Below are 13,884 nucleotides of genomic sequence, written 5' to 3'. Positions count from 1 at the left end.
ATAAGGTGGACCAGAATCTCCTCGAAGCCATCCGAAAGTCGTTCTCCATGGCCTCCCCAAACTCCTCCCATGCCCGAGTTCTTGCCTCAGCAACCGCCGAAGCCGCATTCCTCTTGGCCTGTCGGTACCTATTAGCTGCCTCCAGAGTCCCACAGGACAAAAGGGTCCGGTAGGACTCCTTCTTCAGCTTGACCGCATCCCTCACCGCCAGTGTCCACCAGCGGGTTCGGGGATTGCCGCCACGACAGGCACCGACCACCTTACGGCCACAGCTCTGGTCAGCCTCCTCAACAATAGAGGCACGGGACATGGCCCATTCGGAGTCAATGTCCCCCATCTCCCTTGGGACGTGGTCGAAGTTCTGCCGGAGGTGGGAGTTGAAGCTACTTCTGACAGGGGACTCTGCCAGCCGTTCCTAGCAGACCCTCACAATGCGTTTGGGCCTACCAGGCCTGACCGGCATCCTCCCACACCATCGAAGCCAACTCGCCACCAGGTGGTGATCATTTGACTACTCTGAACCTCTCTTCACCCGAGTGTCCAAGACATGTGGCCGCAAGTCCGACGACACGACCACAAAGTCAATCATCGAACTGAGGCCTAGGGTGTCCTGGTGCCAAGTGCACATATGAACACCCCTATGCTCGAACATGGTGTTCGTTATGGACAATCCTTGACGAGCACAGAAGTCCAATAACAAAACACCGCTCGGGTTCCCAATCCTCCCAATCATGCCCTTCCAGGTCTCGCTGACATTGCCCACGTGAGCATTGAAGTCTCCCAGCAGTCCAAGGTAGTCCCCAGAAGGTATGCCCTCTAGCACCCTCTCCAGGGACTCCAAAAAGGGTGGGTACTCCAAACTGCTGTTCGGCGCATACGCACAAACAGCAGTTAGGAACCTTTCCCCCACCCGAAGGTGGAGGGAGGCTACCCTCTCGTCCACCTCAGTAAACCCCAATGTACAGGCTCCAAGTCAGGGGGCAATAAGTATGCCCACACCCGCTCAGCGCCTTTCACCGGAGGCAACTCCAGAGTGGTAGAGAGTCCAGCCTCTCTCAAGGAGATTGGTTCCAGAGTCCAAGCTGTGCGTCGAGGTGAGCCCGACTATATCTAGCTGGAACCTCTCGACCACGCGCACTAGCTCAGGCTCCTTCCCCTTCAGAGAGGTGAATTTCCACATCCCAAGAGCCAGCTTCTGTAGCCGAGGATCAGACCGCCAAGGTCCCTGCCTTCGGCCACCACCCAACTCCGACTGCACCCGACCTCCTTGGCCCCTCCCATAGGTGGTGAGCCCATGGGAAGGGGGACCCACGTTGCCTCTTCAGGCTGTGCCCGGCCGAGCTCCATGGGTGCAGGCCCAGCCACCAGGAGCTCGCCATCGAGCCCCATCTCCAGGCCTGGTTCCAGAGGGGGGGGCCCCGGTGACCCATGTCTGGGCGAGGGAAAACGGTGTCCAAATTTTTTATTCATCATAGAAGGTCTACTGAACCACTCATCCCTCACCTAGGACCAGTTTGCCTTGGGTGGCCGTACCAGGGTGATAAAGCCCTGGACAGCAGAGCTCCTAGGATCATTGGGACACGCAAACCCCTCCACCACAATAAGGTGGCAGTTCGAGGAGGGGTAACAAGAACATGTTTATAATAAATAAAAGTTTACAACCAATACCCCCCTTTCCTGATCACACTGACTTAGCCACCTAAAAACCCCACGTAATTTTTTGCTATATATTGCCTTTGATTCTTGTAAGTCTAAGCATTATCCTCTGATGAAGCTCAGGAATAAAAACTACTTTGATACGTGATTCATTTTCTTCCTTTGTGGATCTCCAGCTTCACATGAACAAAATAAGCAGCCACAGTTATTTTACTTAGCTGATTTCAAGTGTACTGATCACTGTTTCACATACGTTTTGCAGGTGTCTCGCATTGCAGACAGTGAGGAGAGTGTTACGTTGATGTTGGGACGTTGCTTACCACACATTGTACCCAATGTACTACTTGCAAAACGAGAGGTAATTAACAACCACATTTTCCTTACTGCATTTGTTGTCTGTTTTTCATTTGCAGTATGTGCATTTCTTTCATATTGTGACAGTGTGTTACTTTCAATCACATTCTTACTTTTGTGCATGCATCTCTGCTCCTAGAGAATGGTTGCTCATCTTTGTCAGGTGAGTTCAATGTAAAGATGTAAATGCATGCCCCCACAGCCTTTAATTGTTTTAACTGCTTGGCTTCCTCCATTTACTTCAGACTAATGTACTATAGTCTGTTTAATGATCCACCTTACTGGTAATGTATCAAGCAAATATAATTCTGCTCTTAAAATGTTGGCTTTTGCTATTGTGTAGGTAATTCATATTTATAATGACATTAACACATGTAATTGTTACTAGGCAATAAATATTTTTAATGCTGCAATCTTAAATATGGGAAATCCTGTTCCGTTAAAAAAAAAACTGCATTAATACATTATTAGATAAATTACTGATTTATATATGCTATGGAGTTTAATGTGTTTGTGATTGTTTTAATAAAATTAAACATTTTACTGTTAACTCGTTCCTATGCGTACCATGTTGTGACAAGAACAGGTTATATTTTTTGTGATGATAGGATGATTTTATGTGAATGTTTGTACCTTTTTCTCTCCCTTTGTATCTTACCCTAGCAGGTCCTTGTTCTGTTAGTAGTAGAGGCTACAAATTTTAATTGAATATTTTAGTGAATAGTATTAATTTGTGTCCAGGGTGTAATATTTGTCATGCTTGCACCTTTGCCTTTACTGCAAACACTGCAATGTACCTTCTAAATCAGTGTTACCTTTTCCACTTTTGCACGTTTTGCAGTAATTATGTATATATGTGATAAGAATATTCAGTTTTATTTTTCAATATAATACTATATATGTAATGATTATCATGATTAAGTATAACAGATGTAACGTAATGCAGATTTTCAGATTTGGGTTAAACAGGTCCTGGTGCTATGTACATGTATCTGATGGAGAATATAGAATGAATTGGTTAGTAATTCATACTTTTTATTACTTGGCAGATGGATTTGTAAATTTATTTATGCCATGAAGATCCTAGTTGTAGAACTTTTCAAAAATCCCCAACATATTGCAAATGCCAGATATAATTTAGCAGTCTTTCTCACGTATCTTCCCATATGTGTTTCTTAACATTTTGAGTCCACTGTCTAATCCAAGCTCTTGTTGATAGTTTTATATATGGCAATTCCAGCCCTGATTTAGGAAGAGATTGTGAATGTGAGAGTACATCTCAGTGGCATCTAACATATATTTTATCTGAGCGTCCGCTATAATTTGTAGAGTTACCACTATCCTATTATAGTTGAATTAAATCAGCAGCATTAATTTTATTATTTCAATTTCGCACAAATACATTTGATTAAGCTGTTTATGTAGTCTTATTAAAACCTGTAAGTTTCCATTCCCGCAAACTGTAAACAAAACAGATGACACATCAGATGACAAATGAAGTGCCCTCTGGTCATGCAGAACCTGCTACTCTGTTGATTAAAATTATTTTCATCAAATTAGACAGCCAGAAAACTTCAGGGGCATTAATAATTCCCCAAGAAGCTAATCTGGTGTCTGTTTTGGTCAGGCAATTTTTGCGAATAAATAGTGGCAAGCACGTATCTTACAGTTGTTTAGGTTCATAATTGGCCTATATAGATGGAAAAAATTCACAAGCTGCAGCAGGCCATTTTCCAGCAATCTTGACATTTCCATATTGTAGCACATGCAAAGTTGAAAGATGTCTTCCTAACTTCAAAGCTATCACTACACAACAAAGTTTTTGCTTCTTGAACACAGTTGGGTGTTTCTTACAGCTTTTTGGGTGCTGATCATGAATATCACATCAACATTTACCCATCACGTAACATTTTAGTTTTGTCATGATTTTTTCTTATATATTGTATCAAAACAGTTTCGCTCCCATAAGTTATCAACAACGGTTTGTGCAGCATGGGCATGTCCAGGCATGGAATCAGGCCAGGTTGGAAGCTGTCATGTGGAAGTTGACATGCTGGGCATGCCTGGGCAGGTTTGAATGAGCTTGATGCTGTCTCAGCATGCTATGAAGGTGGCTTGCATACACTGGTCTTGCTCATTTGGTTTAAATAGATAGTGTCTATGTATAATATCAGTATAATAAAGTATAGTATTTGTAGCAATATAAAAGTAAGTAAGCTTGATGCTATAGACGTTTTAGTTTTGGGCGATATGTCTTGTCAATCTCGTAACAGCCACGATACATTCTGCTATATCTGTGGCGAATATACACCTGCGCCTCAGAGACATTGGATGACTGCTCTTGTGAAGAAAGCTCATCATCTGTATTTTGGATGCAAAATTGGTGATCCAGACAAGGAATGGGCACCTCACATTTGATGTGCAACATATGCTGTCAGTCTGAGAGCCTGGCTCAGAGTCACTCGAAAGACAAAGCTGTTTGCTGTTCCGATGATATGGCGAGAACACAAAGACCATGTGACGGACTGTTACTTGTCTGGTTTCTGTGCCAAAAACAAGAAGTCAATTGGATATCCTCATCTGCCTTCAGCAATGAGACCTGTGCTACATGACGACAGTCTTCCAATTTCGAAACCACCAGAGGATTGGATCTTAGACGAACCAGATGAAGAAACTGCAATGCAGGGTACTGACAGTGACATTGGCCCGGATTTTGAACCGTGCATTTCTGGTAACATAGTCCGAATTGCTGGGTTTGAGACTGCAGAAATGGAGTTTGCTGTCACCAGGTACGAAAAATTCTGTGTTTCGAGGCCGACATGATAACACCAAATTTTTTGCAAAAATCGACAGTCTCTGTTTCTGTTGTGACATTGAAGGATTGTTCTCGGCCTTGGGTTGTGATCACAACCCAGAAGAGTGGCGTCTCTTCATTGATTCGTCAATGTTAAGCCTGAAAGCTGTTCTGCTACACATTGGCAATGTTTATCCTTCAGTACCTGTTGGCTATGCAGCACACATGAAAGAAAAGTATGAGAATATGGAACTGTTGCTGAAGCACGTCCAGTGTAGCATGTACAACTGGAATATCTGTTGAGATCTTAAAGTCATTGCTCTGTTACTAGGACTGCAGCTCAGCTATACAAAGTACTGTTGTTTCATCTGTGAACAGGACAGCCGTGCCAAAGAGTCGCACTATTCTCGACAGAACTGGCCAATCCGTGAAAAGTTAGATCCAGGACAGAAAAAATGTGGTACATGAATCGCTTGTCGACCCAGCAAAGATATTTTTGCCTCCTCTTCACATAAAACTGGGACTCATGGAGAATTTCGTGAAAACACTGAACAAGGACATGCTGCCAGTAGTGACACTGAATGTAGCCAAATACAAAACTAGTGAAAAAGTGAACGAAAGCTAAGGAGATGCGGACAGGTCAGCTGCTGCTGGCTTGCTGCTGCTGCTACCGCGCTGCATATTCTGCATGTCGTGCTGCGCGTCGTTCATTTAAAAGCCCATACAGCAGCTGTCCTTTAAGCCAGCTGCTGCGTGTGCTGTGCTGCGTGATCTGCATGTCGGTCTGCGCGTCGATCATTAATGACGCTGTTCGTTTTCAAATAATATTGCATTTGTGCGACAATGTTTTCTGATTGGTACTATTCAGGTCATAAAATGATTTCTTCAAAATGTCACATATATTTGTCTCTTTTTTTGCCCGGTGCTGCGTTGACATCATGCACCAGAAGGCGAGAGCTTATTCAGTGCGAGCAGAAGCATGCAGATGGCAAGTTGCTTGTGCTACAACACGATTGACTTGGTGGCAATCAGCATACATGTACTGTACAAGGCATGCATAGGGGTCACTGAGAAAAGAAGAGTGTTTATGGCTCACCTTGCAGAGGAACTTCTTTGTCGCTTCTTACAAGAAAAGGCGATGGATAAAGCAAAAGAGAATGCAACATCTACAAGCTCCTGTTCCAAGACCACTGCTCCCCCCAGCCTTTTCAGTGTAATAGTAACCACAGCACCAATAGAAGTGTGTACATTGCAACAGGTACACATGTCGTAAACGTAAAAAGGACGGTCCTTTGGTGTGTGGGAACTGTTAACATATGAATCTGATGATTGCATACACTGTGCACAATTATTAGGCAAGTGAGTATTTTGACCATATCATCATTTTTAATGCGTATATTCCAACTCCAAGCTGTATTAACTTGAATGCTTATTGGATTTAAGCACGTCAGGTGATGTGTATTTGTGTAATGAGGGAGGGTGTGGCCTAAGGAGATCAACACCCTATATCAAGGTGTGCAGAATTATTAGGCAGCTAGTTTTCCTCGGGCAAAATGGGCCAAAAAAAGATTTAACTGACTCTGAAAAGTCAAAAATTGTAAAAAGTCTTTCAGAGGGATGCAGCACTTTTGGAATTGCTAAGATATTGATGTGTGATCACAGAACCATCAAACATTTTGTTGCAAATAGTCAACAGGGTCGCAAGAAACGTGTTGAGAACAAAAGACGCAAATTAGCTGCCAAAGATTTGAGAAGAATCAAGCGTGAAGCTACCAGGAACCCATTATCCTCCAGTACTTTCATATTCCAGAGCTGCAACCTACCTGGAGTGCCCAGAAGTACAAGGTGTTCAGTGCTCAAAGACATGGCCAAGGTAAGGAGGGCTGAAACCCAACCACCACTGAACAAGAAACATAAGTTGAAACGTCAAAACTGGGCCAAGAAATATCTGAAGACAGATTTTTTTCAAAGGTTTTATGGACCGATGAGATGAGAGTGACTCTTGATGGACCAGATGGATGGACCTGTGGATCAGTAATGGCCACAGAGCTCCACTCCAACGTGGAGGTGGGGTACTGGTATGAGCTGGTATTTTTAAAGATGAGCTTAGTTGGACCTTTTTGCATTGAAGATGAACTCAAAATCAACTCCCAAACCTACTGCCAGTTTTTCGAAGACACTTTCTTCAAACAGTGATACAGGAAAAAGACCATGATTTTTATGCAGGCCAATGCTCCATCACTTGCATCGAAGTTCTCCACTGCGTGGCCAGCCAGTAAAGGCCTTAAAGATGAAGGAATAATGACATGGCCCCCCTTCCTCATCTGACCTAAACCCTATCGAGAACTTGTGGGCACTTCTTAAACGCTAGATTTACGGGGGAGAAAAACAATACACCTCTCTGAAGAGTGTCTGGGAGGCTGTAGTCACTGCTCCACAAAAAGCTGATCGTCAACAGATCAAGAAACTGACAGACTCCATGAATGGAAAGGCTTATGACTGTTATTGGAAAGAAGGGTGGCTATATTGGTCATTGATTGATTGATTTATTTTTTTTGAAATGTCAGAGATGTTTATTTGTAAATTTTGAGGTGTTTGTTTATTATTCTCACTATAACAGATGAAAATAAACAAGTGAGATGGGAAAATTTTCATTTTTCCTTTAGTTGCATAATAAATCTGCACACTAATAGTTGCCTAATAATTGTGCTTTATATGTATTCCCCTGATGATGTTCACACTCACATTTCCGTTGTGAAACATTCAGGTTTCAGGTTTATTAACATTTTGGATTGACTGATAGCACTGTGTTTGTTCAATATTAAAATTAATCCTCAAGAATACAACTTGCCTAATAATTCTGCACTCCCTGTATACAGTATCGCAGAACTGACCTCTCTGTACTATTCTTTCCTCTACATGTCCTGGAGTACAAAAGAAACAGCACTGTGAACCAAAATGAGGAGACTGCATGGGCAAGATCGAAAAAAAAAAAAAAAGGTCACTGATTACAAGCACAAGAAGGTGTGCGAATGAATATGAATAAAGTTGCATCAGTGCCACAATGTTTTCCGAAATGTACTATACAGATCATAAAATGAGTTATTCCAAATATCATATATACTTATGTCTCTGTTTTTTTGTCAGTGCGGATTTGACATCCTGGACCATAAGGTGCATACTAATTCAGCGTAAGCAAGAACACTTAATAAAACTGAATATAAAAGAATTCAAGTGACGGTGAGATGCGAAGAAGGCAGATTCACCAACGTTTTTGTGTCAGGTTTTATTCCTCCAGATCGGAGAATTTCCAGTTCCATTGTCCCAACTCACCACTCACATCTACAGTTATTCCTAATTTCAAACAAAAAGTAGCCGCGTCAGATCTGGGGCAGGGGGTTGGTGTTGTATAGTGATCACGACTGAAAGAATAAAAGAAAAAAAAATTTTTTTTACAAACTTTTAAAAGTACTAGAAATTTACACTGGCTGTTAAAGACACAAATCAAATGTATGTTTCTATTGTATAATATTAACAATAAGAGCAGCTCACTACTCAAAACGATAAATTTGCCGGGGAGCTGGTCTTGAACTCATGCCCTCCGGATTATAAATCGGCAGTTCTAACCACAGCACCACAGAAGCTGTCATATTGTACTTGCACCTTTTGTGAAAGTGTTTATTTTATATCTGGCCATCAGCTGCACACATTTTGCAGTTCATGGCTACATTTTGTCATTTATTACTAAAACATGAATGTTTCTGTTTTAACAGTGTGTTTTACATAGATTGTTGTAGAAACAAAACACACATCAGATTATTTTTCCTTACAATTCTGGGTAGCTCACTCCCAGATAATCAACCAAGGCAGGAACTAGGAAAACTTCTTGCCTGTTTTGAGGCGGTGGGGGGATGGTATAGCAGGTTGCTTGCTGCCTGAGCTTATCAACAGATTTAGAAGATAAAAGACGCTGATGAAGAGGTGCGAAGAGATTTAAGGTGGGCCGGATTTACGAGTTTCTTCGTTGGCTCTGGTAATTCTAGTGTTAAAAGCCTGTACAGCTGCTGCCGTGCTGTGTGATCTAAATGTTGCGCTGTGCAATGATCATTTAAAAACCTGTAGAGCAGCTGTCCTTTAAACCAGCTGATGTTTGTGCTGTGCTGCGTGATCTGCATGTCGTGCTGTGCATAGATCATGTAAAAGCCTGTACAGCAGCTGTACTTTTGTCCTGTCTTCTCCTTGTCTCGCGGGACAATAAAATGTCTCAGAGAAATTGTTTGTAAGTAGGGTGTAACGTGCAAGTAGTCTCGTGGGACTTCAAAGTGTCTCTCTGAGATGATCTATTATAATTATTATAAAATGAAATCCAGCGATACTAACTGCCCTCAATTTTATGGACTCCCAAAAATACATTAAACACCTCTGAAATTCAGACTAGCTGAGGTCATGGTCACGTTTAATGTCATATCACTATATACTATGATCCATCTGGCCACAGAAAACTCCTAATGAGACTGAATAATGACCCCACCATAAAGACAAGAACGAAGCTGTCCACTAAAGACATAATGCACCTAATATTACTTTGCCTGAAAACTCACTTTAATTTCAACGGAAAATGGCTTCCACCTGTGATCAGTTGTAATCAGTGTGATAATTGAAGCATAAGAACAGCTGTTCCTGGAGCATTTCCTTGCTTGGTAGTGTAACTGACAGCAAATAACTGACTATGGGTGGTGACCTACTTTCAAAAGATCTCGGGGATAGGGCTGTGGACAGACGTAAGGCAGGAGATGGATACAAAAAAAATTTAAAAAAGGCTTTATCAATCCTAAGGAGAATGGTAAAGTCCATAATAAAGAAGAGGCAAGTGTTTGGTACTACTAAGACCCTCCCTGGATCCGGCCATCCCTCTTAACTGGATGGAAAAGCAACGTGGAAACTGGTAAGAGAGGCTACCTAGAGACCAATGGCCACTTTGAAGGAGTTATGGGATTTTATGGCAGAGAGTGGTAATTGTGTGCTTGTGACAACAATTTCACAAGTGCTTCACAATTGTGATTTGTTCGGGTGGATCACAAGGAAAAAGCCACCTCTCAAGAAAGGCCAAATTAAGGCTCATTTGAGCTTTGCCAGAATGCACCTTGAAGATTCTGATGCCAAATGGAAAAAGTTCTTATGGTCAGATGAGAAAAAAATCAAACTAAATGGTACACCTGGTACACCTGGCGGAAATCCAATGCATCTCGCCATCCACAACACACCAAGCCTACAGTAAAGCATGGAGGTGGCAGCATTCTGTTGTGGGGGTGTTTCTCTGCCGCAGGGCCAGGGGCTCTCATTAGGGTAGAAGGAAAAATAAATGGGGCAAAATACCATCAAATTCTTGAGGAAAACCTGCTACCCTCTGCCAGAAAGTTGAAGATGGGCAGAATGGTCACCTTTCAACACGACAACGACCCGAAGCACTCAGCAAAATTTACCACACAGTTGGCTGAAGGAGAAAAAAGGAATTTCCTTGTGCGTTCCAGTCAGAGCCCAGATCTAAATCCCTTTGAAAATCTGTGGAAAGATTTGAAGATAGCAGTCCACCAACGCTCACCATCCAATCGGACCGAACTTGAACAGTTCTGTAAAGAAGAGTGAGCAAATATTACTCAATCTAGATGTGCAAAGCTGATAGAGAAGTATCCTAACAGACTCAAGGCTGTCATTAAAGCAAAAGGTGTTTCAACAAAATATTAACATGGGTGTGTGTGTATATATGTATGTATGTATGTACAGTATGTATGTATGTACAGTGCATCACTTTTTCCACATTTTGTTATGTTACAGCCTTATTCCAAAATGGATTAAATTCATTTTTTTCCTCGGAATTTTACACACAACACCCCATAATGACAACGTGAAAAAAGTTTACTTGAGGTTTATGCAAATTTATTAAAAATAAAAACTGAGGAATCACATGTACATAAGTATTCACAGCCTTTGCTCAATACTTTGTCAATGCACCTTTTGCAGCAATTCCAGCCTCAAGTCTTTTTGAATATGATGCCACAAGCTCGGTTCACTTATCCTTGGCCAGTTTCGCCCATTCCTCTTTGCAACACCTCTCAAGGTCCATTAGGTTAGATAGGAAGCGTTGGTGCACAGCCATTTTAAGATCTCTCCAGAGATGTTCAATCAGATTCAAGTCTGGGCTCTGGCTGGGCCACTCAAGGACATTCACAGAGTTGTACTGAAGCCACTCCTTTGATATCTTGGGGTGTGCTTAGGGTTGTTGTCCTGCTGAAAGATGAACTATCGCCCCAGTCTGAGGTCAAGAGTGCTCTGGAGCAGGTTTTCATCCAGGATGTCTCTGGTACATTGCTGAAGTCATCTTTCCCTTTATCCTGACTAGTCTCCCAGTTCCTGCCACTGAAAAACACCCCCACAGCATGATGCTGCCACCACCATGCTTCACTGTAGGGATGGTATTGGCCTAGTGATGAGTGGTGCCTGGTTTCCCCCAAACGTGTGACGCCTGGCATTCATACCAAAGAGTTCAATCATTCTCTAATCAGACCAGAAAATTTTGTTTCTCATGGTCTGAGAGTCAAAGTGCCTTTTGGCAAACACCAGGCGGGCTGCCATGTGCCTTTTACTAAGGAGTGGCTTCTGTCTGGCGACTCTACTATACAGGCCTGATTGGTGGATTGCTGCAGAGATGGTTGTCCTTCTGGAAGGTTCTCCTCTCTCCACTGAGGAACTCTGGATCTCTGACAGAGTGACCATTTGGTTCTTGGTCACCTCCCTGACTAAGGCCCTTGTCCCCCGATCGCTCAGTTTAGATGGCCGGCCAGCTCTAGGAAGAGTCCTGGTGGTTTCGAACTGCTTATACTTATGGATGATGGAGGCCACTGTGCTCATTGGGACCTTCAAAGCAGCAGAATTTTTTCTGTAACCTTCCCCAGATTTGTGCCTCGAGACAATCCTGTCTCGGAGGTCTACAGACAATCAAGACATTTCTTTTGACTTCATGCTTGGTTTGTGCTCTGACATGAACTGTCAACTGTGGGACCTTATATAGACTGGTGTGTGCCTTTCCAAATCATGTTCAATCAACTGAATTTACCACAGGTGGACTCCAATAAAGCTGCAGAAACATCTCAAGGATGATCAGGGGAAACAGGATGCACCTGAGCTCAGTTTTGAGCTTTATGGCATAATACTTATGTACATGTGCTTTCACATTTTTTTTATTTTTAATAAATTTGTAAAAATCTCAAGTAAACCTTTTTTACATTGTCATTATGGGGTGTTATGTGTAGAATTCTGAGGAAAAAAAATAAATGTAATCCATTTTGGAATAAGGCTGTAACATAACAAAATGTGGAAAAAGTGATGCGCTGTGAATACTTTGCGGATGCACTGTATGTGTGTGTGTGTGTGTGCGTATATATGTATGTATGTATGTATGTATGTACTGTATGTAAAAATTAAAGGAACACTTTTTTTATTGGGCCTGGCATGAAATCAATTAAACCTGTCTGATAATTTTCTGGTTGGTTAAGCAGCTGAGGTCATTTGTTAATCACTTTCAGCTGTATTGGTGTTCATGGACTTAACGACAGGTGCACTAAAGTGGCAACAATTAGAAAACCCTCAAAACAGGACTGGTTTTACATGTGGAGGTCATTTCAAGTTTCTTACTCTTGATCTTTTTTGAATGGTTTTCCACTCGTGCTAGTTTTGGCTTGAGTAATCATCTCTACTGGCAGTATGAGGCGTTTCCTTAACCCTACAGAAGTTGCACAGGTTGTCCAACTTCACCAGGATGGCACATCCACACGTGCTGCAGCAAGAAGGTTTAATGTGTCTCCCAGCACAATCTCCAGAACATGGAGGAGATTTCAGGAGACTGGCTGTTATTCTTGGAGAGCTGGACAGGGCCGTAGAAGGTCCTCAACCCATCAGCAGGACCGATACCTGCTCCTTTGTGCAAGGCGGAACAGGCTGAGCACTGCTCGTGCCCTACAGAATGACCTCCAGAGGGCCACTGGTGTGAATGTCTCTACCCAAACAATCAGGAACAGACTTCATGAAGATGGCCTGAGGGCCCGATGTCCTGTAGTGGGCCCTGTGCTCACTGCCCAGCACCGTGGAGCTCGACTGGCATTTGCTCAAGAACACCAGAATTGGCAAGTCCGCCACTGGCCCTGTACTTTTACAGGCGAGAGCAGGTTCACCCTGAGCAGCTGTGATAGACGTGAAAGAGTCTGGAGAAGACAAGGAGAACGATATGCTGCCTGCAACGTTGTTCAACATGACAGGTTTGGTGGTGGGTCAGTGATGGTCTGGGGAGGCATATCCATGGAGGGACGCACAGACATCTACTGCGTAGGAAATGGTGCTCTGACTGCCATAAGGTATCGAGATGAAATCCTTGAACCCATTGTCAGACCCTACGCTGGTGCAGTAGGTCCTGGTTTCCTCCTAATGCACGACAATGCCCGGCCTCATGTGGCAAGAGTATGCAGGCAGTACCTGGAGGATGAAGGAATTGAAACAATTGAATGGCCTTCACGATCCCCTGACTTAAACCCAATAGAACATCTGTGGGACATTATGTTTCGGTCCATTAGGCGCCAGGTTGCTCCTCAGACTGTACAACAGCTCAGGGATGCCCTCATACAGATCTGGGAGGAAATGCCACAAGACACCATCCGTCGTCTCATTAGGAGCATGCTCCGATGTTGTTAAGCATGCATACAAGCTCGTGGGGGCCACACAAGATACTGAAAAGCATTTTGAGTAGCAGAAATTAAGTTTTTGAAAAATGGACTAGCCTGCCACATCTTCATTTCACTCTGATTTTAGGGTGTCTACACAATTGAGCCCTCTGTAGGCAGAAAACTTTTATTTCCATTAAAAAACTTGGCATCCTTTTGTTCCTAAGACATTGCCCTGTCGTTATTTGTATAGATATCCAACTTCATATTGAGATCTGATGTATCTAATGTGTTTCTTTAAAGTGTTCCTTTCATTTTTGTGAGCTGTATGTATGTATGTATGTATGTATGTATGTATGTATGTATGTA

At 42.8% G+C, this 13,884-nt stretch overlaps 1 protein-coding gene across 5 annotated transcripts in view; it reads left to right on the top strand.

The window, feature by feature from the left end:
• Positions 1-13,884, top strand: part of relch (RAB11 binding and LisH domain, coiled-coil and HEAT repeat containing) — a 316,927-nt gene that overhangs the window by 117,041 nt on the left and 186,002 nt on the right. For 3 of the 5 annotated variants that reach the window (XM_039753342.1, XM_039753340.1, XM_039753339.1), the window contains one exon: positions 1,919-2,014. In XM_039753342.1, the coding sequence (XP_039609276.1) occupies positions 1,919-2,014 (96 nt within the window). Of the gene's footprint in view, positions 1-1,918; positions 2,015-2,149; positions 2,174-13,884 lie in introns of all 5 variants that reach the window. The other 2 variants (XM_039753338.1, XM_039753337.1) reach the window with 1 other exon arrangement.

Source organism: Polypterus senegalus, chromosome 5 (assembly GCF_016835505.1).
Source record: "Polypterus senegalus isolate Bchr_013 chromosome 5, ASM1683550v1, whole genome shotgun sequence".
Classification (NCBI taxonomy): Eukaryota; Metazoa; Chordata; class Cladistia; order Polypteriformes; family Polypteridae; genus Polypterus; species Polypterus senegalus.
Note: the sequence above shows the minus strand (reverse complement) of the source record. Positions and strands in the feature narration are given on the sequence as shown.